General features: G+C 37.1%; 5 protein-coding genes across 7 annotated transcripts; 2 read left to right on the forward strand and 3 right to left on the reverse strand.

Moving 5' to 3' along the window:
• Positions 1–444: 444 nt before the first annotated feature.
• On the reverse strand, positions 445–4,484 carry LOC143446279 (netrin-G1-like). 2 transcript variants are annotated; one of them, XM_076945851.1, is made up of 11 exons: positions 4,070–4,484; positions 3,866–3,986; positions 3,628–3,752; positions 3,110–3,284; positions 2,644–2,779; positions 2,443–2,581; positions 2,160–2,338; positions 1,912–2,090; positions 1,483–1,722; positions 1,070–1,216; positions 445–666 (listed from the first exon to the last, which is right to left on the reverse strand). In XM_076945851.1, the coding sequence occupies exons 1-11, from the start codon at positions 4,076–4,078 to the stop codon at positions 530–532; spliced, it is 1,587 nt and encodes a 528-aa protein (XP_076801966.1). In that variant the 5' UTR covers positions 4,079–4,484; the 3' UTR covers positions 445–529. The 2 variants fall into 2 exon arrangements, with proteins under 2 accessions (XP_076801966.1, XP_076801967.1); XM_076945852.1 differs by having other exon boundaries at positions 1,076–1,216; positions 4,070–4,483.
• A 1,804-nt stretch (positions 4,485–6,288) lies between these two features.
• Positions 6,289–9,757, reverse strand: LOC143446118 (4-galactosyl-N-acetylglucosaminide 3-alpha-L-fucosyltransferase FUT6-like). Its single transcript, XM_076945614.1, has 7 exons — positions 9,644–9,757; positions 8,579–8,845; positions 8,115–8,210; positions 7,876–7,955; positions 7,688–7,807; positions 7,406–7,612; positions 6,289–7,338 (listed from the first exon to the last, which is right to left on the reverse strand). Exons 2-7 carry the CDS (start codon positions 8,840–8,842, stop codon positions 6,774–6,776), a joined length of 1,332 nt encoding a protein of 443 aa, XP_076801729.1. The 5' UTR covers positions 8,843–8,845; positions 9,644–9,757; the 3' UTR covers positions 6,289–6,773.
• A 1,652-nt stretch (positions 9,758–11,409) lies between these two features.
• LOC143447193 (4-galactosyl-N-acetylglucosaminide 3-alpha-L-fucosyltransferase FUT6-like) lies at positions 11,410–15,548 on the forward strand. Its single transcript, XM_076947166.1, has 6 exons — positions 11,410–13,376; positions 13,646–13,738; positions 13,898–13,977; positions 14,046–14,165; positions 14,241–14,447; positions 14,515–15,548. The coding sequence occupies exons 1-6, from the start codon at positions 13,089–13,091 to the stop codon at positions 15,077–15,079; spliced, it is 1,353 nt and encodes a 450-aa protein (XP_076803281.1). The 5' UTR covers positions 11,410–13,088; the 3' UTR covers positions 15,080–15,548.
• Positions 15,549–18,103: 2,555 nt separating this feature from the next.
• Positions 18,104–22,351, forward strand: LOC143447139 (4-galactosyl-N-acetylglucosaminide 3-alpha-L-fucosyltransferase FUT6-like). The gene is made up of 6 exons (XM_076947081.1): positions 18,104–20,235; positions 20,543–20,626; positions 20,786–20,865; positions 20,934–21,053; positions 21,129–21,335; positions 21,403–22,351. The coding sequence occupies exons 1-6, from the start codon at positions 19,948–19,950 to the stop codon at positions 21,965–21,967; spliced, it is 1,344 nt and encodes a 447-aa protein (XP_076803196.1). The 5' UTR covers positions 18,104–19,947; the 3' UTR covers positions 21,968–22,351.
• Positions 22,220–23,790, reverse strand: LOC143447140 (uncharacterized). 2 transcript variants are annotated; one of them, XM_076947083.1, is made up of 4 exons: positions 23,557–23,790; positions 22,763–22,874; positions 22,601–22,690; positions 22,220–22,427 (listed from the first exon to the last, which is right to left on the reverse strand). In XM_076947083.1, coding segments are annotated over exons 1-4 (207 nt in total). In that variant the 5' UTR covers positions 23,559–23,790; the 3' UTR covers positions 22,220–22,424. The 2 variants fall into 2 exon arrangements, with proteins under 2 accessions (XP_076803198.1, XP_076803197.1); XM_076947082.1 differs by having other exon boundaries at positions 22,763–23,790.
• Positions 23,791–25,572: the final 1,782 nt, after the last annotated feature.

A 25,572-nucleotide genomic window follows, 5' to 3' on the forward strand; every position in this document is an offset into this window, starting at 1 on the left:
ATACTGGTGCTGACTCACCATGAGTGAGCATTTTATTTATTGTGTTTTGACTTTGGCGAAAACTTTAGGGTTTCCAAGAAAAAATAAAACAAAAAAATCAGCATTTTTCGTGTGATCTCTGTTCATCTGATACGAGTAGGTTTCGAAATTCTTGAATTTTTTTTGATCACACTTGCACATGTTAGAGTAATTTTGATTCAAACCAGCCAGAAGCAAACAGGTAAGTTCGAGAAAGATTATTTCGCTCTTTATGGGATCTTTCCAGAATGAGCCTTATTTATTCAAAGAACTTTTTATTTTCCACCATCGCTACATTGTTAGATTGTGTTTATTTGATTATAAGGTGGTAATTTTTGAACTAGATAGTTTTCTCTGTAATCTTGCAATGACATGATGACGTCACTCAATATGAGTTCAACAGACTACGAAAAAAATTGCTCAAGATTTGAAAAGTTTATTTAAATGCAAAAAAATACAAGTTCAAAGCGAAGCCGTTAAATTTTCAACAAGTGCGATTGCATAAAAGAACTCAAAAACTGGAAAAGGGAGAATTGAATAAAATTGTTTGGAGGGTTAACCACGTAACTAAAATCCAGGAAGACTTGAATGTGGACTCCATCCCTCCACCTGGCGGATCCAACGATGGGGTAATTTCGTTCTTCTGCCCTTTTGACGAAGTGTAGATAAAATTGTTTGAAAACTAGTTTTATAGAATTAGTTCAGTTAGCTAGTTTCCTCATATTTTACCCTAGGGCAGTGGTTTCCAAACTTTTAAGGTACGTTATGGTACGTCAGTAAAAATCCGCGGCATCCTAAATAAAGTTTAAGTTTTTCCGAGTTTTTTTATGGGCACTGGTACTGTCAAAAAGATCCACCTCTTAAAGCAAAATAAAAAATTTAAAACAGTTTTTTAGGTGATTAAAAGACTACGCTGCAAATCCTGTGCTTTGCCATTAATCTATGGACACCTCTGTTGGGAAACACAACTCTATAGACAAGTGCCACGACAAGACGCTCTTTTATCATTCGGAAACGCAACGCATTGTGCAGCCACCTTAAAACTTATTACCCTCACTCAAGCATTCTTGTCTTTCGTTGCTATGGTAACCGTCCAAGCATCGATTGCACTTGCGTCCGGTGTAAGGAATCCTGCAGCGACATCTACCGCTCGGTTGACACCACAGTGAGCGGCTTCCCTGGGGGTGGCAGGAACAAGCTGAGTAAAGATCGACTTCTGGTTAATTATTTCGTAACAATATGGTCAGGTCGATAGTTAAAGCAGGAGCAGCATGCTGCTGACGAATGCGATAACGATTGTGTTGTGATATTTATGACAAGCAAAATATGAAAGCAAGAATGCTGATTTAACTTTTTAACATCATTCTAACTTTAGCACGTTGCTCTAGGTATTACACCGAACAAACTGCAGATAACTTTAATTGTGATGAAAAATTCAAAAATCGCCATATAAACTCAGTTTACCTTTGCAGATGTCCGGGTCATCGAGTGAGGTGTTAGGTCTTTTGTAGAACTCCTGTCGACAATAATAGCAGTTTCTTCCTTCTGTATTATGACGACAGTCAACGCACGTGTTTCCGAATCCTGTCAAGACTTCACATCTCTCCGAATGACGATTACAATTGCAAGAGTAATTGAATGCGACCGCATGATGGCGCAAGTACAACGCTCTCCTCTCCGCGTACCTTTCCAGGATCCCTTCACCTAGAATGATTCTTACGTCACAATGCTTACAGGTGATCCTTTTACCTTATACCAGGAGACTTTATCATTTTATACACAAAAATTTAACTCGTAAGTCTAAGTTGGCTACATAGCAGGTCACTGCCCAATTTCCGGTATTTACGGATTTTTAACAACTCACACAGTGGAAATTATCTTCAGCCAACTCACATTTATTCGCTTGGCCTGGATCGTTTCGATTGGATGAGAATTGACCCGGTTTCCATTTCCTCATCCAATACAATGTTTTACATTTTTCGCATTCAAGACCATCTGTATTGTGACGACATAGACAGTGATGTATGTCACCATTTTTCGCGTAGCTACCCGCGTGTCCATTGCATTCACATCTATTATGATGTAATAATTTTGTATATAATAAACTCTTTTGTGACGTAATACTTAAATCGCGAATCAACCTTGCCGAAATGCGGATCGTGTCGATTCCGTAGTGTCTCGACCTATTCGCGATTTTTCTGGGCGTTCCGGGAACGCTGTTCAGGATAGGAGGTCGCAGAAGCCTAATTCGGAGGTTGGTGATGTGAAGGAAAGACTTGAGTGAGCTACTACTCCGCATGAGGGCAGCGCAAAGCTCAGCCTGTCAAGACGGAAATAATTATAGGGGAATCACCTATTTGGTTACTTCAAGTTAAATTAATTTTCTGAAAATACAATGATTGAAATTATCGTTTTAAAACGGACTTCTGACAAAAATAGCGAGAACAATCTCCTCGATATATCCACAGACGCCATCGAATCGAGTTGATCTCTATTCCTGCTGTACTCTTCGCTACAGATAGGCTGGAAGGCGTTCTTGCGCGGCAGAACATCCAGATTGTCGCTAAACATAAACGGTTGTTGATGAACTTGCTTCATCTTAACTATATAGGGTGAAGTGCTGACCTATGTTCAAGTCCAAAGTCTTTTCTACAATCGTCTGAATAATATTCCATGACAGACCAACTCTTTCCGAAATCTGACGACTTCTCGATCATCATTTTCTGAGGTCGTCCGTCAGAGAAAAATATTTGAATATCATCTGTGACGTAATAACACGTCATAAAGCGCCTGTATTTTTACGACTGCATATATGTGCTTCTGCAGAACGGCAGACGATGACGTAATAAAAATGGGAGTCTTCGAATAACGTACTGTAGCCTATATTTCCTACATTTGCTAACTTTTTTCTACAACATGCATTTAAATTTAAAATCATAAACGGTGATTGGACGTTAAGTCCAGACATCTGCACCAAAGAATCTGGTGCGATCCAGGCAGCTACGGCAGCCTATAACCAATAACCTACGGCAGCAACATCTAGCGCTGATGCGAAGCAGAATATCTCCGACAAAATAAATTTCAACAATACCTGTTAGTATGAAGAGTTTAGGAAGATTGATGGTGACGTTGATTTCTGGACTTTGATCATCGGCGAAGACGACGCTTTGCCACCATTTCCACTTCACCCCATTCACCATGTGCTCGGTAGGATGGCTCAAGCTCCTCCTGCTAGCGTCGCAAGTACGACATCTTGTCGGGTTGTTCTACGAATGAAACTCAATCAGCACGCTACGTCACAGACTGTCAATTATGACATCTCAAGTTAAGTACTTTATCAAAGCGACGAGAATTTGGGTATTAGAATAAATAACGAAATTTGGAGCACACGTTTACATAAGCCTATACTGTTTTAAGAATTCTGGGTCTTTTATAATGTAATAATGCCAACCGTTGGCACGTGACCTAAGTGCGGGCCGAGCAGGCCTCAACCGCTAATTTTGGAGGCAAATCATAAGACAACCAATCTGCTTTTTTGGTCATTTGCCAACAAAGTAACGTTGTCATTATTCGCTGTCTGTTAAAAGCCTAAATCCAGAGCCGACTCACTAAGTCACAAAACTTCTGGGGAGGATTTCCACAAGTTCCGCTCTGCGGTGAGATGTCTATAGTTCCCAGTACAGCCAGGTTCAGATTTTCGTTCCTCGGCTCGCATGGTACGGCAAGGTTCGTGCCTGAAAGTGTTATGATAAGACAACGATGTAGCCTGCCTACAATCAATGTAACAATCATCACTGAGAATGCTTAAACTCAAGGGTTGAAAGCAGCATAGCAAATTTCAACTTGCCATTCTTGAGAGTCAGCTGACATTCTTGAGCAAAACATTGAGGGAGTTCCCCTACGGCGAAAATAGAATGTTCCAAGATAATGCAGACCAATGAAATTGAAGTTGGTTGCCAAAGAAACCACTGAAAAAGAGAACTGAACTTTGATTTCAATATAACTAGAAAATGATTCAAACTATCAAAGAAAAAAGCACTTTGCGGTTTACCTTTTCCATCGTTTTTAAGCCTGATAAAGTGCATGAACAGTGTTCATTGAACACCAAATCAAACTTCCTGGCTTTGAATTGAAAAGGAAAGAAATCAAAAATTAAAGCTTTTCTTTTAGTGAAATTCTGTAAACCTTACAAGTGTCCCACTAACAAGATCTGTGCAAAAGTATGCCCACTCAGCTATAACTACCCGGCAATCTTTCTCTCTTTGGCTTAAAACAACATTGAAACTATTAATAACAAACAAATCAAGTAATGGTTTTAGTTTTGTCATTGGTTCAGACAAAAACGGTGCCAGTTTCTACAATTCCCTGGAAATTGAGAAAGCGATAACTCATAAAGACTTAAACGTGCGTGAAGTTGGTGATAGCTACCATATTGTAACTTGCTGATAATAACTGCATGGCCAACCTAACATGGCCTAACCTTACCAGCAACTTTGATCCTAAAAATAGTGTAGTCAGCAAAATGTATTTAAGTCGAACACTGTTGTTCTAAAATAAAATAAAAAACAAGATATGGTTTTACACTCTGAAGGTTAACTTTATTTTTTATTTTTGTACACGAGCTTTCGCAAACATAAACTCGCTTTTTCTGGTGTACGAGGAAAATGATTGATAAAAACTGTTATTCCAACTGTCAAATAAAATATTTTCTTGTATCTCTTGTTACCTTTCAACTTTCAACGGAACTTTGAGGTGAAGTTAAATTGACACTCAACCGGTTATGACGCAATAAAACCTCATGACTAATTCAAACTGAACTTTCCCTTTTCTAATCTCGTTAAAGATAATCGCCGGAATATCTTCGTCTTCGCACCTTCTCTAAACAATCCTTTAATTTAGAAATAACTATTTCAAGCAGCCAAGCTTAATCCAATAAAGACCAAATATTCAAAACTACTGTAAAACTTGACTAGAAAGATATTTATGCAGAAGTGTTTTACAATATTATATGACCTAAAGACAACATAATTTCAAATTTCTACAAACACAACAATTCCTGTGCTTAGTTGTTGTAACCAATTTCAGTAAACGCCCCCAAACAAAGTGCCTTGGTTTTAATGAAATGAAATGCTTCTCCGCTCTCCCATAAATTATTCACGAAACTTAAAAGTATCGTCATAAACGCCTTTGTGATGTTTCTCGTGGAGATATCGCACGAATGACGCAGCGCAAGTCCAAAAATGTAGCTGACAATTTAAAGAAGAAAATTGAATGAAACGGGCAAGACAAAGGCATGGGGCGGCCAATTTCGCCGACGTTCTAATTCCCTGGACATTCAAGAATCTGTCTTAATCAAGCGATTGCCGTCATGGAACGGCTGGATACGACATCGAGCTTCAGCCATCGATTTTGTCGCATCGACACAACAAAGATTATATTTATAATTTTCTCCATTTGAGCCAATCACAAAAGCTTAACTGAGCGCGCCATTTTGAAGCAATCAAGAAAACTAGTTTTTCAATCCTTCTGCCTGACCCCGGCTGCTCGTGGTCAATTTGATTTTAACAACGTTGGTGGTCGCCTTAGTTTGGCTTTTCCAAACGTTCTTTTGATTGTTGCACTTAAGTTTTTCTGTCACTCCTGTTTGTTTCTTAATCTTTTATCCAACCCTTGTCCAAACCTGGCTGTCAAACTGGAACACTCAAAGCAGTTTCAAAAATGCTCATTAGCTCATAAGAACTTAAGAAGTGAAGGCGGTTATAATGTGTCGCTGTAGTAATTAAGCAAAACTTATTCCCAGCCTTCTACCAACTTTAGATCGCTACAGAAATTTGAAACAACTTGACAGTTTTAAATTAGAAGACAGGAATCGGTTTTTATTTATAACAATAATGTTCCAGTGAGTTTAACAAGTAGGCTAACTAGGAAAAGTTTCTGACATACTTATATAGAATGTTTAAAAGTGGGCAATTTTTCCTGTGGAAAGTTGGTAAGTTAATATCAATACGATGAGATGCTCCTCAAAGTACCAAGTTTCGAAGGTTCGTGACTAATTTGAATCTGGGCAGGTCTAGTTAGCGAGCAAATAGCTGATCAAGTATCTCGGTGAGTAAATTGCTGGAAAACAAGACATATCTTATGAGTGGATATGCAAAAAATGTTACAATATCTAGTTAGCGAGCAAATAGCTGATCAAGTATCTCGGTGAGTAAATTGCTGGAAAACAAGACATAGTATTTATCCGGTTCGTCATCTAGCTCTAGCCCCTATTTGACCAAGGTAAACAATGACATGTTTTGCAAGCGCATACAATTGTGTCGATAAAAACAAGTCAGGAAAAAAACAGATTGCGACAAACACACGGACACTGAAAGAGTCGTTGAAATGCTTTTGCTACTTGAAAAAACATTTATTGCTAATTATTCCGGGAAGTACAACAACATGAAAAATTTTTCAACGAATTTTAACCAAACAAAAATTAATTCACAGTCGTACAGAAAAAACATGTTTTGGCTTTTAACTAAGCCTTGATTCCTCGACATGTTAGTGAGATACAAGATCAAGGCATAATGATGAATACCATGTCGATGAAAATGAGATCTCCACATTTAATGTGGCTACATCACAATTCATATGGAATAAACCATATTACATGGAAAGATAAATGAATATACTGGATGTAAGTAATGATTGGCACCGAAAATATTAAAAATGCGACAGAAATAAGGCAGCTACACAGATAAATGTGCATTTAACTAAATACAATCAGCATCTTCACCATCATACCACCAATTCTTGATTGACTTCACTTTCATTTCTTTCATTGTCTTCATCACAATCACTTCATCATCTCCCTCATCCCGGCTGGAACCAGCATCCAGATAAATCGCTTGATGCGACATCGGTCCAGTGTCAATGCCATGCAAATGTCGACACAACAGACAATGACCAGTCACATGGAGTTGGTGCTTGAGTAAGAAATCATCATCTTCAAGTAATTTGTCTCTCCATGCAAAGTACTCTTTGTAGGCCGTGCCGTTTGAGTCCAAATAGTTTAAATAATCGACCAACGCTTTGGGGCTGTCGAAGTCGTCTGTGTGGATGAAGGAATGTGGAGGCGCAACCGCTTCGTAATTCTCTCGTCTTGGTCCGGTCACAACCGGTACGGTGCCAGCAGCCAACCCGTGACTGTAGAATTTTTCAGTGATATAATCTCGGCAGTGATAAGAGTTTTCAAATGAAAAGTAGAACTTGTATTTATGTAGCGTGCTTAAAAACGCATCAGTTCCTCGACGCAGAGTCATATCTCTGTGAAAGCATCTGTAACAAAATAGAACAATTTGTGGCTTGGAAAATAAGCGATGAAATGTCATTATATTATAGCTACCTCCCAGCCACATCGATTTTTAGTCCAGCCTTTGTCAAGTTTCGATACAAATCCATTCGTCGTTTCGCACCTGATGATCCACCACAGTTGCTGACAATCCAAACACCGAAACGCGTTTTATTCTTCTTGTGAAGGTCTCTATACTTCATAATTTGTTTCTTAATCTGTTCGCTAGTAGTGTAGGGCTTGTAAAAGTCGGAGTCCCTCCTGAGAAACAGAATTGAAGTGAGCATAAACAACAAACCGATAAACCGCCGATGATTGTATTAATCTCGTGCAGACCTGTAAGTCTCAGTTGCATTGAAGTAGTTCTCCTCGAAGTCATCGAGTTCAACATTCTTGAGATTGTGGGTGTTTGGTGGCGATTCTGCGTTTCTCCAAATATAAAGTTGGTCAGGACGTCTATGAAGAATAACAATAAATAAAGCATAACACAAGATAAACAAATCAGTCATGACGTCAGTTATTACCTTATATGGTCAGGGGGCATATTTGAACGCTGACCACAAGCTTTATTAAAAACAACTGCAGCAGTATCAGGATTCGATATCTGCGTGATACTTGCGTAAATAAGCCAAGTGTTGTTGATGTTCGCATGAAGTAAAATCTCGCAAATAATTTAGTAAGACAAGAGTCACACATTAAAAGCACAAGTACAAAAACTATTTTTAAAGACTCTTTATTTTTCTCAGCAAAGAATCAAACATACCAAAGATCTGTCATCTGTTACTTTACAGCTTCCACATCTTCTATCGGTAACTCCAGTAAGGGAACTCTTCGTCGGAGGGCACCACTCAAGAATGATCTACAGGAATCAGGTTAAAATATTTCAAAGTATATGGATAAATAAAATGTCAGAAGTTAAGCTCAGAGAAATTGACCTAATGGTTCATGCGCCCACTAACGGTCGGTTTTTAATCACGCTGCAGCCTACGTTTTGTTCTCAGAAAATTTCAGCATTAAAAATCGCCTGCGTTAGCTGGATTAAGTTAGCGTTAGCGTTTGCCTATGTTAGCTGGATTAAGTAAAGGTTAAACTGTGAGTAGAAGAGGAATTGACAAACCTGTTTTTAAAGTTAACCATAAAGCATTTACCGCATACAACAATAAGATAACTTAACTATAGATGCACCGTATATGTAAACATATAACACCATAATATTTTTAAAGTAACCTTTCTTTTAAGAGAGGCGAAGTGTAATGCTTCACGTAAAGTCATTCTTCTTCCATCTTCTTCATGTTTGCCGACTGATGTGTTCTCCAGTGATTGTGCAAAGAATGGAAATGATGATGCATTGAACAGTTTTGTGGCAAAGTTTGTATTCGGTGAGAAAGTTCTCAGTATAGCATCGGTGCTTGCTTTAGAAATCCAAAGACCAGCGATAGAAAAACAACAGATTAAAGCAAAGCACACAGCAATGGATGATAATCGACGCATGCCCTGAAATAAAAGCAAAAACACGGGATGTCATGAGAATCGTTAATGTCTGACTGAGGAAAGTCTTCACGTACTGTATAACTTAAACTTAACGATGATTGCTCATCACTTGAGCTCCAGTTATTGAGCTAACGTCTGTGTCAGTTCCGATAGACACACGCACTTTTCATTTGTTTAGTTTCTTGTTTTTTTTTATCGCATTTACCCAATCTTAAACTGTTTACCAGGTCTACTGAACAGCTTCGTTCATGTATTGGCCAAGGACATAACGCCGGTATCGACAACGAGAATCGAGCAGTGATCGCATTATTTCGCGTTAGTGGCTCATTGTATCGTCGCCTGAAGTTTGTTGATAATTTAAATTTGCCGAGCTTAGGTGGCTCTTTCACTGCTTTACTTCCACGGATGTTTATGACGTACATATTGCTGCAATCTTAAAACTTTCTACTTTCAACATTCACGAATTTTTGTGAAACATTATATAATGGATTATTATTTTTTGCTTTGACTTTACATACTTCTTGCACAATTCTTAAATAACTCAACGATATATAGATAGGCTATGCATTGCTGCGAAGTAATTCTGAAAATAAATATGTTAATATATTACATTACAATATTATATTACATTTACATTAAATCTAAAAACTAGATATACAAACGTATTAACGTTTATTAATCTGTGTCGACTGGCAGTGCCTATAATTTGTAGATAGATTGTCCAGCTACATAACTCTCATCGTAGTTAGTGCTTTAACCGCGTATTTTCTATATTAGGCTGTCACTTAATCATTGACCCACCTAAGAAGTTGTTGTTGCAGCCAAATTGCATTAAGCAAACCAAACGAATACTCATCTGAGAAAATAAAAGCACTCAAAAGCGATGCAATCAGTGGCGCTCTCAAAGTAGACTGTTCCGTGCGAAGCATAATGTGCTCTACGTAGCATCATTAATGGGGTTGTCAACTTACGCAATCCGGAAATAATTGAAAAGTACAGAAAGCGCACTAAACGAGGCCAAATAATGAAAGTGACTATTTCACTGTAAGCAAGTGATGCAGCCCAGTGTAACAGTAAGCGGTTGGGTTTGGAAAATGGACAGCTTGCAAAAAAGTTATGTTTAACTACAGTAGTTATAGTTTAAAGTTAAAGTTAAATTTAGGTTAGAAGATCGAAAGATTTAAGTTAGGTTTAAGTCATTAGGGTTAGGGCTGGCTAGGGTTACGGCGAGGGTTAGAGTTAGGGTTTGGGTTGGCCTATGACATAGCATGTTTTTAATAAAAACTCTACGAAAAGTAGCTTTGAACGCGCGATTTTTCCCGTGAAATATAGTGGCAGACCCAAATAATATTGTACAACGTTTAAGAATTAAGCACATTACTGGCCGATGAAACCAACAAAATATTGGAAAAACACCAGGAATAATGACTTCCTTAGGGGCATTGAAAACACTGAAAGTAAACGTTGTCGTAGCAAACACTGACAATCTCAAAAATATTTTATGTCTTCACTCTTTAATCAAACAACTCAACAAAACGCTACTCTTCGCTTTCAAGCACTTTATTATGCTTCATCAACCGGCTTGGATTGAATCGGTTTGTCACGGAGCAGCATCATTGTGTTTCTAGTAAAAGTTCCATAACGAAATTATGGGGGTTAATTTTGAGACGTTGTAATGCTTTAATAAGGAACATCGTTGCATCATGTTTGCATTAAGAACAACTGTAACCACAACTAAAACTCATAATTTCACTTTCAATTTTTCAAGAACTATTGTGAAATACTGTGAGCAGAAAGTTTTAAGATTGCAGTTGTATGTACGTCAGAAATATCTGCGCAGATAAACAGAAGAAAGAACCAACCGGATTCGGTAAATTTAAGCAACCAACAAACTTTAGGCGAGAATATGGCGAGACGCTCATGCGTGACGAAGACAATGGCCATTCTCAATGACAATACTTCGCCGATGTTTCAAATGAGAAAAATCGTTCGTGTATGGACATCTTTGGGGAAAATTCTCTCACTAAAACCGCGACTTGCTTTGCTAAATTTCTCTCGGATTATGTTTGATATGGCACTGCTTGAAATTAAACGCAAAATTTTTAATAAATTTTTCTCTTATTTAGTTAGTAATTTACAGTAAAAATGAATTTTTTGTCCCATTTTGGACAACTATATATGGTAAATGTATTAAGATGGGAGAGTAATTAGAAACCTTTATCCGTAAAATCATGCCTCAACGAAGAAGTAATCGCGAAAAAATTTGCCTTCAAAATAAAGTTGCTTCACTTAAAACAAGATGTGAATAGACTTTTGTCATGCATGTCAACCGAAAGAATGAATTGATTGATCGCACAAACAACCAAAGACGATCTTCTAAAAGTCTGTGTGACCATTTCTTTCCAGCATTCACAATTGTCGAACATAAAATGCTATTTCTTAGCAAATTATAGCACGCAAGTTTTGTTTAATTTTGCATGGTATAGGATATATATTATATATATATATAGCCTATATAACTGTAAGCTCATATGCAGATATGCAGTAATAAGATTCTGTCAAATACGACCGTAATACAGGGAGCCTGCATCAAAAAATGTAAATGAAACCATGTATTTGAAAGTTAAAATTAGAAATTGCATTAGAAAGTTTGGCCATATTGAAAGGTGCCGTACTATTAGACTTGCCAAAATTAAACTGAGGCTGCTGAATAAAACCAGTTTTGACGGGGCTATTTTTATTTATTCTTCTGTTGCAGCCCAGGTTACAAGCGATAGAATAAATCTATTTATTCTATCGTATGGTGGGGCAACTGCTGTGCTACTCTATTGTGCGATTTGTTATAATCTTGTTTCTTGCTTGAAAAAAGTAAGTTATAAGGTACCTGTACCGAATAAGGCCCGGTCCCTAATAAGGCCCATTGGTCATATTTCGCAAACCCGTGCAAATAAATGAAAGATTTTGTCCCTATATAAAAACTAATATAAATTCATGATGGTTTACCAGATTTCATCCTTGTCACGTGATCAACCGATTCGCTAGAGCACAACAAAAATTTGATATTTGCAGTTAAGGTGGTTTTGTTAATTTAGAAAAACAGTAAGTGAGAATTTGGCCCGTTAAATGAACTGTTGTCAGCCGGCTGAAGTTTTCATGTAACAACTAACTTAGTATTGAAAAGGATAATGCACTTTTTTTTGCTAAAATTTTTCTGATGATAAAAATGTGACATTTTTTTCGTGGATGCCACATGCGCCTAATAAGGCCCATACAAGATGCTTGGCTAATTGATGTCCAGACTTCAAGAGTGGTTCCAGTCATCAGTTGGCAAGTTGTTGCAGTTACTTTGATGCGCCTAGTGGAATCTTTTTAAATGTTTGTACAACTTAAAATGTGAAATTTCTAATAATGTTATATGTTGTCTATTACTATGTTTTGAATCAAAATACTCACAAAATTGGTGGGCCTTATTAGGAGCCTATGCTCCTAATAAGGGCCATTTTTTAGAATTTTTAATTTCTTTATAAAAATTTTTTGGGGGGTTGTTAGGTATTGTGGTTTTAATATGTTGTAGTCATATACCCTCACTAATAGAATACGATGTTTCAGTCTATTCTCATTTATGGTTCTTGAGTTATTTTCAAAAAAGTGTTAGGTGGGCCTTATTCGGTACAGGTACCTTACTGTACAATCATCTCGTGGGCCGGAAATAGTTCAATGTATAAAATAACATTGCGGGCCAAGTTTTATTGAAAAGCGGGCCGGATGTGGCCCGCGGGCCGGGAGTTTGACACGTATGAAATATAACAACAAAACATTTTGATTACGTTTCACAGATAGCCTAAAACCTCCGTAGCTTATCAGCTAATTCCCAAAAAGTGTCGGGCTACACAGTATTCGATGATGTTGATGCTACCAAAAAGCTTATTGCTTGTATACTGTCTTATTTCGATTAATATCTGTCCACTCTGTATATGATGATATTGAAAATATGGCAGGCTGGTGATTCTTTGCAGTTCAACAAATTTCCCATCAAAACTGTATTTAAATATTCCACACAACAGATGAAACTTCGTGTTTATTTTATACATGGTCCTACCTGCGTTTGTATATTTTTCCATTCGTATTATAATTAATAAATTGTGATAACTTTATCTTAAACTTCTTAGAAATACAAACGCTTTGATCAAAACTAAGTTAAAAGTGAAAAAAATGCTAACAGCAGAAAAAATGCTAATAACATGCCATGTTTTTGCTTTTATTTCAGGGCATGCGTCGATTATCATGCATTGCTGTGTGCTTTGCTTTAATCTGTTGTTTTTCTATCGTTAGTGTATGGATTTTTAAAGCAAGCACCGATGCTATACTGAGAACTTTCTCACCGAATACAAACTTTGCTACAAAACTGTTCAATGCATCATCATTTCCATTCTTTGCACAATCACTGGAGAACACATCAGTCGGCAAACATGAGGAAGATGGAAGAAGAATGACTCTACGTGAAGCATTACACTTCGCTTCTCTTAAAACAAAGGTAGTTTTAGAATGATATTATATGATTAAAAAATTGATTTATTTAAGTGACTTTCTTATTGTTATATATGCTTTATATACCATTATACTCATGGTAGCATACAAAGCGTGACTCTCCATGCTGGTCCCCCTCCCCACTATCAAGTTTGTAGTCTGCAAAATGCATCAGGTCATCTGACAAAGATGTGTCATACATTTTGCTGAGTTTTATCAATTTAATGTTTCGCTTTACCGTATATACTTTGAAAAATTTTAACTTGATTAAAACAGATTATTCTTGAATGGTGCCATCCGAAGGCTTCTCCCCATGGCGTTGATGAAAGAAGATGTGGAAGTTGCAAAGTAACAGATGACAGATCTTTGGTATGTTTGATTCTTTGCTGAGAAAAATAAAGAGTCGTTTAAAATAGTTTTTGTACTTGTGCTTTTAATGTGTGACTCTTGTCTTACTAAGTTATTTGCGAGATATTACTTCATGCGAACATCAACAACACTTGGCTTATTTACGAAAGTATCACGCAGATATCGAATCCTGATACTGCTGCAGTTGTTTTTAATAAAGCTTGTGGTCAGCGTTCAAATATGCCCCCTAACCATATAAGGTAAGAACTGACATCATGACTGATTTGTTTATCTTGCGTTATGTTTTATTTATTGTTATTCTTCATAGACGTCCTGACCAACTTTATATTTGGAAAAACGAGGAATCGCCATCAACCACCCACAATATCAAGAATGTTGAGCTCGATGACTTCGAGGAGAACTACTTCAATGCAACTGAGACTTACAGGTCTGCACGAGATTAATACAACCATCAGCGGTTTATCGGTTTGTTGTTTATGCTCACTTCAATTCTGTTTCTTAGGAGGGACTCCAACTTTTATAGACCTTACTTGGCTAGTGCGCAGAATAAGAAACACATTATGATGTATAGAGGCCTTTACAAGAAGAATAAAACGCGTTTCGGTGTTTGGATTGTCAGCAACTGTGGTGGATCATCAGGTGCGAAACGACGAATGGATTTGTATCGAAACTTGACAAAGGCTGGACTAAAAATCGATGTGGCTGGGAGGTAGCTATAATATAATGACATTTCATCGCTTATTTTCCAAGCCACAAATTGTTCTATTTTATTACAGATGCTTTCACAGAGATTTGACTCCGCGTCGAGGAACTGATGCGTTTTTAAGCACGCTACATAAATACAAATTCTACTTTTCATTTGAAAACTCTTATCACTGCCGAGATTATATCACGGAAAAATTCTACAGTCACGGGTTGGCTGCTGGCACTGTACCGGTTGTGACCGGACCAAGACGAGAGAATTACGAAGCGGTTGCGCCTCCACATTCCTTCATCCACACAGACGACTTCGACAGCCCCAAAGCGTTGGTCGATTATTTAAACTATTTGGACTCAAACGACACGGCCTACAAAGATTACTTTGCATGGAGAGACAAATTACTTGAAGATGATGATTTATTACTCAAGCACCAACTCCATGTGACTGGTCATTGTCTGTTGTGTCGGCATTTGCATGGCATTGACACGGGACCGATGTCGCATCAGGCGATTTATCTGGATGCTGGTTCCAGCCGGGATGAGGGAGATGATGAAGTGATTGTGATGAAGACAATGAAAGAAATGAAAGTGAAGTCAATCAAGGATTGGTGGTATGATGGTGAAGATGCTGATTGTATTTAGTTAAATGCACATTTATCTGTGTAGCTGCCTTATTTCTGTCGCGTTTTTAATATTTTTGGTGCCAATCATTACTTATCTCCAGTATATTCATTTATCTTTCCATGCAATATGGTTTATTCTACATGCATTGTGATGTAGCCACATTAAAAGTGGAAATTTTTTTTTTATCGGCATAGTAATCATCATTATGCCTTGACCTTGTATCCCATTAACATGTCGAGGAATCAAGGCTTAGTTAAAAGCCAAAACGTGTTTTTTCTGTACAACTGTAAATTAATTTTTATTCGGTTAAATTTCGTTGAAAAATTTTTCATGTTGTTGTACTTCCCGGAACAATTAGCAATGTTTATATGATGTTTATGGTCACAAGGCCTTGGACAAATTTGACAGCCGGTTTAGTGTCAAAACCTGTCCCCTCATTGTGACGTCATAAATTCCTTTTTAATTATATGTTTGAATCAGCAGAAAACGAGTGCTAGTACAGTTGGAATATTAAACACTGACATATTGAATATGGAGCCAAATTGAGAATTAAAGTTAAAATTCTAGATAACGTCCTCATAATAACTGCGTAAGCGGTCAAGTTTACACTCAGCTGTCAGATAATTATAAATAAGGTTAAAACTAACAAACAACTATATTTTACTCAGCAGTCAATCGCATTTATTCTCACTACAACTCTTGTCATGTTAGAAGAACTGTCGAGATCTAAGGCCTTCGAAGAAATTGAGGACGAAGTGTTCAATATCCCAACTCGGCCAATTGAGTTAGCCGCTAGTCAGGGGTCATCCTGTGATCTTCTTGCGAACGATCGTACGAAGGCTCCCGATCAAGCATTACTATTACGCGGCGTTTTTTTAACTTTCGTGTTATTAGCTCATGTTTCCTTTATTGTGGTGTGAGGAAAACTGATTTGTAGAAATAGTCCGCATTAAAAACAGTAAGTCCGAGGTTGCTTCAAATTCCTAAGTTATTGCTGTTTAGGAAACTGCTAGGAATTATTTATGGATTCCCACTTCGCAGACCTCACCGCCCCAAACGCTTTTGGATCGCATTCTTTCGCCTGCAAGCTGCTTGAACTGACGACGACCTGCTGGTGACCCGTTTGCAAAAGACACGTTCACAATGGGATGCGACGTCTGGACTAATTGTTGACTTTTAATAGTCATAAGCTTACAATAAGTTCGGTGATGTTCGCTCTTATCGTTACATTCAAGCATATGACAGCTTTACATTATTACAGCGATTCACACTTTAGTTCACGTTTACTTCATGGTGTGTAAACGTTATACAACAATTGAGATATAGATTGGTGGAATTAGTATTTGACTACAGCTTGGATTATCCGGTATGAGATGAAACTTATTAAAAGTTAATGAGATACCAGATACTTTCACAATTTAAGCTTATTGAAATAATTACACAAAAAAGAACGCACAATTTCTCACAGTACATTTTTAAACCACAAATAACATAAAAAATACAAAAAAAAACACAAAATTTTCTAAGCAAGTTTCAGTTTCCCAGTCCAGGGAGACCTACAGGTGCTACACCTTGCCCAAGGTGACCTGGGGGCAACGACAGCTAAGAGATAACTCCATTTCGTCTCAAAGTAAAGTTCTGTCGCCGGATGCAGTTTGAAGCCATACCCAGGACTACAATACAAACACAAAAATGAAACGCAACTAAAAACTAAATATGAAATACGAAATACAATTATACACACCAACTAGTGTATATCAAATTACTTTTAATATGTTCTTCTGTCTAGAATTGCATCAACTACTAACTAACAAAAATAAAACGCAACTAAAAAATAAATATTACCATATTCAAGTAAAATTAGTTCTCGTTCATGATTTGTTTAACATTGCACCAACTACTAACATCGTTTGCAGTAAATAGATTTGGAGTCATTATACATCATGGAAAATATTTGTTTCTCGTTTTTAATATTACAGCGAAATGCGTTACTACGCAACAGCACAAAACACTTTTACACAATTTTTGTATTATTTTTAATATTTTTGGTACAAAGATCATTTTTTGTAATTATTTATGTAATTTTATCAAATTTGCACAATTTTTATGTTGCTAGTTTGCAACAATTGTTTACCCATCTTCTTTATGCATTGACATTAGAAAGTTTAAATGCAATATTTTTATGGGGGTTAAGAAAACAAAATATTTGCTTCAACTTTCGCATTTTTAATATTATCTGAAAAAAATTATTGAAAGTTTAAATATTGGGAGTTCATAAGATATTTAATTATGGTAAATTTCATTCACTTGTATTATTGGAGCACTTTTAAGCTGATGGAAAATTATTACTTTTATTAATTTTTGCAGGTATTAGCAATTTTTCTTTGGGGTTTTAACTGTTGTGACAGGGATTAAAACATATTGGACACCGGGCATCTGCACTTGTGCAACTCCTGCCTTTAGAATGGATATTTGGTGCAGCAGTTATTAGTTAAAGCTCAACTTTAGAACATCTATGTCCAACAGAAATGTTTTATTCAGTGGTGGATTACCATAGGGGTAACTGGGACACGTGCCACAAGCTTCTGAGAGCTAAATTTGCCGAGTTTAGGTGTTTAATTAATTTAATTTAACTCTCATCTTAGTTAGTGCTTTAACCGCGTATTTTCTATACCAAGCTGTCACTTAGTCATTAACCCACCTAAGAAGTTGTTGTTGCAGCCAAATCGCATTGAGCAAACCAAACGAATACTCATCTGAGAAAACACAACCATACAAAAGCGTTGCAATCAGTGGCGCTCTCAAAGTAGACTGTTCCGTGCGAAGCATAATGTGCTCTACGTAGCATCATTAATGGGGTTGTCAACTTACGCAATCCGGAAATAATTGAAAAGTACAGAAAGCGCACTAAACGAGGCCAAATAATGAAAGTGACTATTTCACTGTAAGCAAGTGATGCAGCCCAGTGTAACAGTAAGCGGTTGGGTCTGGAAAATGGGCAGCATCCAAAAAAGTTATGTTTAACTAGTTAGAGTTTGAAATGACAGTTAAATTTAGGTTAGAAGATCGACAGATTTAAGTTATTAGGGTTAGGGCTGGCTAGGGTTAGAGTTAGGTTTAGAGTTAGGGTTAGGGTTAGGGTTTAGGTTGGCCTATGATATAGCATGTTTTTAATAAAAAATCTGCGAAAAGTAGCTTTGAACGCGCGATTTTTCCCGTGAAATATATTGGCAGACACAAATAATATTGTACAGCATTTGAGAATTAAGCCCATCACTGGCCGATGATAACAACAAAATATTGTCAGATCTACACGACAATACTATTAAGAATCAGAGCTTAATAAATGACAATCCGCATAAATCGAGATTACAACTTATGAAAAAGAAAACAATTGTTTCATCACAAGGAATAATGACTTCCATAACGGCATTGAAAACACTGAAAGTAAACGTTGTCGTAGCAAACACTGACAATCTCAAAAATATTTTATGTCTTCACTCTTTAATCAAACAACTCAACAAAACGCTACTCTTTGCTTTCAATTTTATTATGCTTTATCAACCGGCTTGGATTGAATCGGTTTGTCACGGAGCAGCATCATTGTGTTTCTAGTAAAAGTTCGATAACGAAATTATGGGGGTTAATTTTGAGACGTTATAATGCTTTAATAAGGAACATCGTAGCATCGTGTTTGCATTAAGAACAACTGTAACCACAACTAAAACTCATAATTTCACTTTCAATTTTTCAAGAACTATTGTGAAATACTGTGAGCAGAAAGTTTTAAGATTGCAGTTGTATGTACGTCAGAAATATCTGTGCAGATAAACAGAAGAAAGAACCAACCGGATTCGGTAAATTTAAGCAACCAACAAACTTTAGGCAAGAATATGGCGAGACACTCATCCGTGACGAAGACAATGGCCATTCTCAATGATAATACTTCGCCGATGTTTCAAATGAGAAAAATTCTTTGTGTATTTACATCTTTGGGGAAAATGCTCTCACTAAAATCGCGACTTGCTTTCGCTAAATTTTTTTCGGATTATGTTTGATATGGCACTGCTTGAAATTAAACGCAAAATTTTTGATAAATTTTTCTGTTATTTAGTTAGTAATTTACAGTAAAAATGAATTTTTTGTCCCATTTTGTCCCATATATGGTAAATCTATTAAGATGGGAGAGTAATTAGAAACCTTTATCCGTAAAATCATGCTTCAACGAAGAAGTAATCGCGAAAAAAGATGCCTTCAAAATAAAGTTGCTTAACTTAAAACAAGATGTGAATAGAGTTTTGTCATGCATGTCAACAGAAAGAATGAATTGATTGATTGCACAAACAAACAAAGACGATCTTCTAAAAGTCTGTGTGACCATTTCTTTCCAGCATTCACAATTGTCGAACATAAAATGCTATTAATCTTGCATGGTATAGGCTATATAACAACAAAGCATTTTGATTACGTTTCACATATGGCCTAAAACCTCCGTAGCTTATCAACTAATTCCCAAAAAGTGTCGGGCTACACAGTATTTGATGATGCTGATGCTACCAAAGAGCTTATTGATTGCATACTGTCTTATTTTGATTAATATCTGTCCACTCTATATGATGATTTTAAACATATAGTGAGGCTGGTGATTCTTTGCAGTTCAACAAATTTCCCATCAAAACTGTATTTAAATATTCCACACAACAGATGAAACTTCGTGTTTATTTTATACATGGTCCTACCATGCGTTTGTATATTTTTCCATTCGTAATGGAATTAATAAATTGTGATAACTTTGTATTAAACTTCTTAGAAATAAAAACGCTTTGATCAAAACTAAGTCAAAAGTGGAAAAATGCTAACAGCAGAAAAAATGCTAATAACATGCCATGTTTTTGCTTTTATTTCAGGGCATGCGTCCATTATCATGCATTGCTGTGTGTTTTGCTTTGCTCTTTTGCTTTTCTATCGCTGGTCTTTGGATTTCTAAAGCAAGCACCGATGCTATACTGAGAACTTTCTCACCGAATACAAACTTTGCTACAAAACTGTTCAATGCATCATCATTTCCATTCTTTGCACAATCACTGGAGAACACATCAGTCGGCAAACATGAGGAAGATGGAAGAAGAATGACTCTACGTGAAGCATTACACTTCGCTTCTCTTAAAACAAAGGTAGTTTTAGAATGATATTATATGATTAAAAAATTGATTTATTTATGTTATATTGAATATATATATTTCCTATAGTTTTATATGCTTTACATACCATTATACTCATGGTAGCATACAAAACGTGACACTCCATGCAGTCTCCTGCCCCGCCATCAAGTTTGTAAGTCACCATCATTAAATTGACAAAACTCAGCAAAATGCATCAGGTCATCTGACAAAGATGTGTCATACATTTTGCTGAGTTTTATCAATTTAATGTTTCGTTTTACCGTATATACTTTTATAAATTTTAACTTGATTAAAACAGATCATTCTTGAATGGTGCAGTTCGAAGGCTTCCCCGAATGAAAGAAGATGTGGAAGTTGCAAAGTAACAGATGACAGATCCTTGGTATGTTTGATTCTCTGCTGAGAAAAATGAAGAGTCATTTGAAATAGTTTTTGTACTTGTTCTTTTATTGTGTGACTCTTGTCTTAACAAGTTAATTGCGAGATATTACTTCATGCGAACATCAACAACACTTGGCTTATTTACGCAAGTATCACGCAGATATCGAATCCTGATACTGCTGCAGTTGTTTTTAATAAAGCTTGTGGTCAGCGTTCAAATATGCCCCCTGACCATATAAGGTAAGAACTGACATCATGACTGATTTGTTTATCTTGTGTTATGTTTTATTAATTGTTATTCTTCATAGACGTCCTGACCAACTTTATATTTGGAGAAACGCAGAATCGCCACCAAACACCCACAACTTCAAGAATATTGAACTCGATGACTTCGAGGAGAACTACTTCAATGCAACTGAGACTTACAGGTCTGCACGAGATTAATACAATCATCGGCGGTTTATCGGTTTGTTGTTTATGGTCACTTCGATTCTGTTTCTCAGGAGGGACTCCGACTTTTATAAACCATATTCGGCTAGTCGGCAGATTAAGAAACAAATTATGAAGTATAGAGACCTTCACAAGAAGAATAAAACGAGTTTCGGTGTTTGGATTGTCAGCAACTGTGGTGGATCATCAGGTGCGAAACGACGAATGGATTTGTATCGAAACTTGACAAAGGCTGGACTAAAAATCGATGTGGCTGGGAGGTAGCTATAATATAATGACATTTCATCACTTATTTTCCAAGCCACAAATTGTTCTATTTTATTACAGATGCTTTCACAGAGATTTGACTCCGCGTCGAGGAACTGATGCGTTTTTAAGCACGCTACATAAATACAAATTCTACTTTTCATTTGAAAACTCTTATCACTGCCGAGATTATATCACGGAAAAATTCTACAGTCACGGGTTGGCTGCTGGCACTGTACCGGTTGTGACCGGACCAAGACGAGAGAATTACGAAGCGGTTGCGCCTCCACATTCCTTCATCCACACAGACGACTTCGACAGCCCCAAAGCTTTGGTCGATTATTTAAACTATTTAGACTCAAACGACACAGCCTACAAAGAGTACTTTGCATGGAGAGACAAATTACTTGAAGATGATGATTTATTACTCAAGCACCAACTCCATGTGACTGGTCATTGTCTGTTGTGTCGGCATTTGCATGGCATTGACACGGGACCGATGTCGCATCAGGCGATTTATCTGGATGCTGGTTCCAGTCGAGATGAGGGAGACGATGAAGTGATTGTGATGAAGACAATGAAAGAAATGAAAGTAAAGTCAATCAAGAATTGGTGGTATGATGGTGAAGATGCTGATTGTATTTAGTTAAATGCACATTTATCCGTGTAGCTGCCTTATTTCTGTCGCGTTTTTAATATTTTTGGTGCCAATCATTACTTATCTCCAGTATATTCATTTATCTTTCCATGCAATATGGTTTATTCTACATGCATTGTGATGTAGCCACATTAAAAGTGGAAATTGTATTTTTATCGGCATAGTAATCATCATTATGCCTTGATCTTGTATCCCATTAACAAGTCGAGGAATCAAGGCTTAGTTAGAAGCCAAAACGTGTTTTTTATTTACGACTGTAAATTAACTTTTATTCGGTTAAAATCCGTTGAAAAAATTTTCATGTTGTTTTACTTTCCAAAACAATTAGCAATGTTCATATGATATTTATGGTCACAACGCCTTGGACAAATTTGACAGCCGGTATAGTGCCAAAACCTGTCCTGGTGGTGGTGGTGGTGGTGGTGGTGATGACTGGTTTGTCTCCTTACTATTGACAAAAAAATACAGCATCAAACTAAAATTGACCATTCGTAAGTCGGTCTATTGCAGTCTTCTAGGCCGGAAATACATTCAGGCAAATTAGCCATTTGCCTCCGCAATTTCTCTGAAAGTATAACGCATAATGTTGTTAGTGTCAAGCTAAGCTTCACTATCACTTACAGCTTGGCGGTATTGCCGCACAGTTCCTTCTAATTCCGCGATGCGCCCAAGAAGGCGGGTGTTATGATTTTTTAGTTCCCTATTTTTGCCCTGTTGATAATGTAACAACGTTTAGCGCTGCACAAGGACGTTAGAAGACAAATATCGGCTTACAAAAGTAACCTTCAGATATGTAAGAACGGACTGGACCACGGCCATAGCAGTTTCATAGTTCTCATGCCGAACCTCTACTAACGGACACATCTTCTTGCCACGATCATCTGCTTCTTTGTACCTGCAAGAAAAAGAGTTAGAAGTGGGAAGAGGGAAAATTGGGGTCCCAGAGGTTAAGGAGCCGTTCGAGGAAGAAGGTCGGGAAATTCCCGGGAGCCAGTGAGAAGTTGAGGGTTGGCTAGAGGACGCCGGTGGGGAGGTTGAGGGTCGGCCAGAGGTTGCAGGTGGGGAGGTAGGTTTTTGAGAAGACATTGAGCTAGACATATTGAATTGAATTAAAGTTTGCATGAGAATACAGAAACCCGAACAAAAATAAATCAGTTAAAAACTTATTATCAAACAGGCGGCGCAATAAAAACATTCATCTAATAAAACAGCACTTTTTTTATTGCATTTATGAATGTAAAGCCCTCTTCAAAGTTAACTAAATGTTTGTTTCACTGGCAAATTCCCTTGATTGACGATAGCAATTCGAAGCAAATGAAGTCACCGTTATACCGTTAGGGTTATAGTTTAGTTAATCATACGCGATAATGTTAGATTAGGCCTTAAAGCAAGTATAAGCATCAAAGGTGTGACTTTCGCCGGTGAAACAAACACTTATTTGCTGACAGATTTTATTATTTCAAGCGATTTTATCAAACGATTTAAGTTGCTAATGTGCTCATGCCAACAGCGCATTGTCTATCTTTAGTCTCGCTGTCTACCGAGAATTACGCGATAAATCATCTGCGAAAAATTACATTTTTGAGGTTTAGTTCTACTGCACTGGCCTTGATGCACGAAATCAAGGTTTGGTCTCTGAGTAGATTGATTGACTACAAAATACAGTGATAAGGAACGTTACGTTTGAGAAAACCTCTCCACTACAAACATCCACGATCAGTCGCCAAACACGTGTCACAAAAAGCGCATCTAACTCAGCTCTATGCGACTAAACATGTTTCTAGCTTATGACCACGTCCTTTCCAACATCTTGGAAGCTGACTGACTAAAGACTTTGGAGTTTGAGATACACGGGAGTCGAGCGCACGTGAGACGTGGAATGTTAATCACCTTCAAAAACGTTGATAACTTTCGAAAAGGCGCCTGTTAAAGGTGAATGCTCCAAACTTGTGGAATGCGTTTTGAACCCAAGAGTCCGAAATACATCAAGACCCAACAGAAGCGGTGCTTGCCAATGTCGAAAATACATGCGTGATAATTGCAGATTTTGTTATTTGACTATGGCCTTGTGTTGAGGACATGTTATGACTTACGTTTATAAACTATGAATTTGACAAATAGTAGATATACGACTGCGGCTCACTTTGATTTTATTTCTTTAAATGTTTAAGCGTTGTTATTTGCACAATAATAAGTAATCTAATAACTTACAGATTAGTTCTAATTTTTTCGAATTAAAATGCGATAGGCAGCTATCTATGATAAAAATTTCAATAGATATAAGACTACATTCAATCATTCATTTTATTTTTCGTCAAAAGTACGATGGGGACGAAAAAACAAACCAATTGCTACTCGCTTAAAACGCACCAATGAACGGGGAAAAGTGACACAATCAAAAAGGATTAGGACATGGTTAAAAATATTTAAAGTGATAATTGCTGGTAACAACTAGCACGGCCACTAAACACATAATTAGTTGAATCTCTAAAACATAAGTTGAAAAAGCGAAGTTAAGCAGACAAGCAAGTGGTTTGTTTAAGCAACAGATGATTGAAAATTACTTCAATGCTGTACATCAGAAGAGGGGGAAAGAAAATCCACCATAAAGAAGACAAGAGCCCGGGTTCCGGCGGCCATAGCGCTAATGAAGGGCGTTGTTGATGAACCTGAGTGTATGCAGCTGAATGCACGCCAATGATTGTCTTTGGAAGATGTGAATGAAATTACTGCTCGTTGCAAGATGGAATTTTCCCTGGTACATTGACAGTGATGTACGGAGCCAATGCTGTCCAATAGATGTTGGTGCTGAAAGGACTTTAGACAGGACCTCTCTTATTCCAAAGCTCAAAACTTGGGTGGCGCTGGTGGTGACGTCTCAATCCAGTAACTGGTTCCAGTCTTTAATCTTGAAATATATAAAAGCAGTCTGCAGTAAATATCCAAGATAGTTATGAAATGAGTGTTGAAAATTCACAAATTATTTAATAAATAATAAATAAGGAGTGTTAAAGTTATTTGCTTATAACTTACAAACAACGAATTGAGCATCGATGTATAAACAACCGATATCGATGTACATCGGTTTCAATCATCACTGAATCCATGGAATTTCTAAGTATATGTAAGTTCAATAAGAATGTTAAAATTGTTCTTATAATTTTAATGTATGACAACTTAGCAGGAGCGCTAGTTGTTAGCTAACACTTCGCACAGACTGCCAGGGGCAACAAGAATTGGATGGCATCAAGTGGTACGAGCTGCATGGAAGTATATTCGGGTTTGTGCGAAACCGAATAATTAATTATCAAGTATAGGTCGAAACAAACGAATCCCGAATATTTTCGTATTAGCATCAAACTTTAAGTCCAAAAAATTCTAAAGAATGTTTCCGCAACTGTACCTTACCCATTGTTACGTGATAGATGCATCATTGTTTTGCAAAGATACGATTAAAGCAACATCCGGTGAACGTAGGGTAAATGTCTGGCAATTACAGTATAACAACATGCTACTAGCTACTTGATTGCTGCTTGCGGTTTATTGCAACACAAGCCTTACAAAGCGGAAGTACAGTATAATAGTGCTTCGGG

The sequence above is a fragment of the Clavelina lepadiformis genome, chromosome 2 (genome assembly GCF_947623445.1).
Source record: "Clavelina lepadiformis chromosome 2, kaClaLepa1.1, whole genome shotgun sequence".
Lineage (NCBI taxonomy): Eukaryota > Metazoa > Chordata > Ascidiacea > Aplousobranchia > Clavelinidae > Clavelina > Clavelina lepadiformis.

Excerpts from the sequence above, each read along its gene's own strand:
- LOC143446279 (XM_076945851.1), bottom strand. Across the intron at positions 2,339-2,442 it reads TCTCGCTATTTTTGTCAGAA|GCTGAGCTTTGCGCTGCCCT; the intron begins GTCCGTTTTAAA and ends CCGTCTTGACAG. Across the intron at positions 2,091-2,159 it reads ACGATCCGCATTTCGGCAAG|ATGTGAATGCAATGGACACG; the intron begins GTTGATTCGCGA and ends ACATCATAATAG.
- LOC143446118 (XM_076945614.1), bottom strand. The coding sequence starts at position 8,842 with ATGCGTCGATTATCATCCATTGCTGTGTGCTTTGCTTTAATCTGTTGT. Across the intron at positions 8,211-8,578 it reads TCGCCTCTCTTAAAAGAAAG|ATCATTCTTGAGTGGTGCCC; the intron begins GTTACTTTAAAA and ends TGATTCCTGTAG. Across the intron at positions 7,339-7,405 it reads AAAATCGATGTGGCTGGGAG|ATGCTTTCACAGAGATATGA; the intron begins GTAGCTATAATA and ends ATTTTGTTACAG.
- LOC143447193 (XM_076947166.1), top strand. The coding sequence starts at position 13,089 with ATGTTTTTGCTTTTATTTCAGGGCATGCGTCGATTATCATGCATTGCT. Across the intron at positions 13,377-13,645 it reads TCGCTTCTCTTAAAACAAAG|ATTATTCTTGAATGGTGCCA; the intron begins GTAGTTTTAGAA and ends TGATTAAAACAG. Across the intron at positions 14,448-14,514 it reads AAAATCGATGTGGCTGGGAG|ATGCTTTCACAGAGATTTGA; the intron begins GTAGCTATAATA and ends ATTTTATTACAG.
- LOC143447139 (XM_076947081.1), top strand. The coding sequence starts at position 19,948 with ATGTTTTTGCTTTTATTTCAGGGCATGCGTCCATTATCATGCATTGCT. Across the intron at positions 20,236-20,542 it reads TCGCTTCTCTTAAAACAAAG|ATCATTCTTGAATGGTGCAG; the intron begins GTAGTTTTAGAA and ends TGATTAAAACAG. Across the intron at positions 20,866-20,933 it reads ATGCCCCCTGACCATATAAG|ACGTCCTGACCAACTTTATA; the intron begins GTAAGAACTGAC and ends TATTCTTCATAG.
- LOC143447140 (XM_076947082.1), bottom strand. The coding sequence starts at position 23,101 with ATGCAAACTTTAATTCAATTCAATATGTCTAGCTCAATGTCTTCTCAA. Across the intron at positions 22,691-22,762 it reads CCGTTCTTACATATCTGAAG|GGCAAAAATAGGGAACTAAA; the intron begins GTTACTTTTGTA and ends CATTATCAACAG.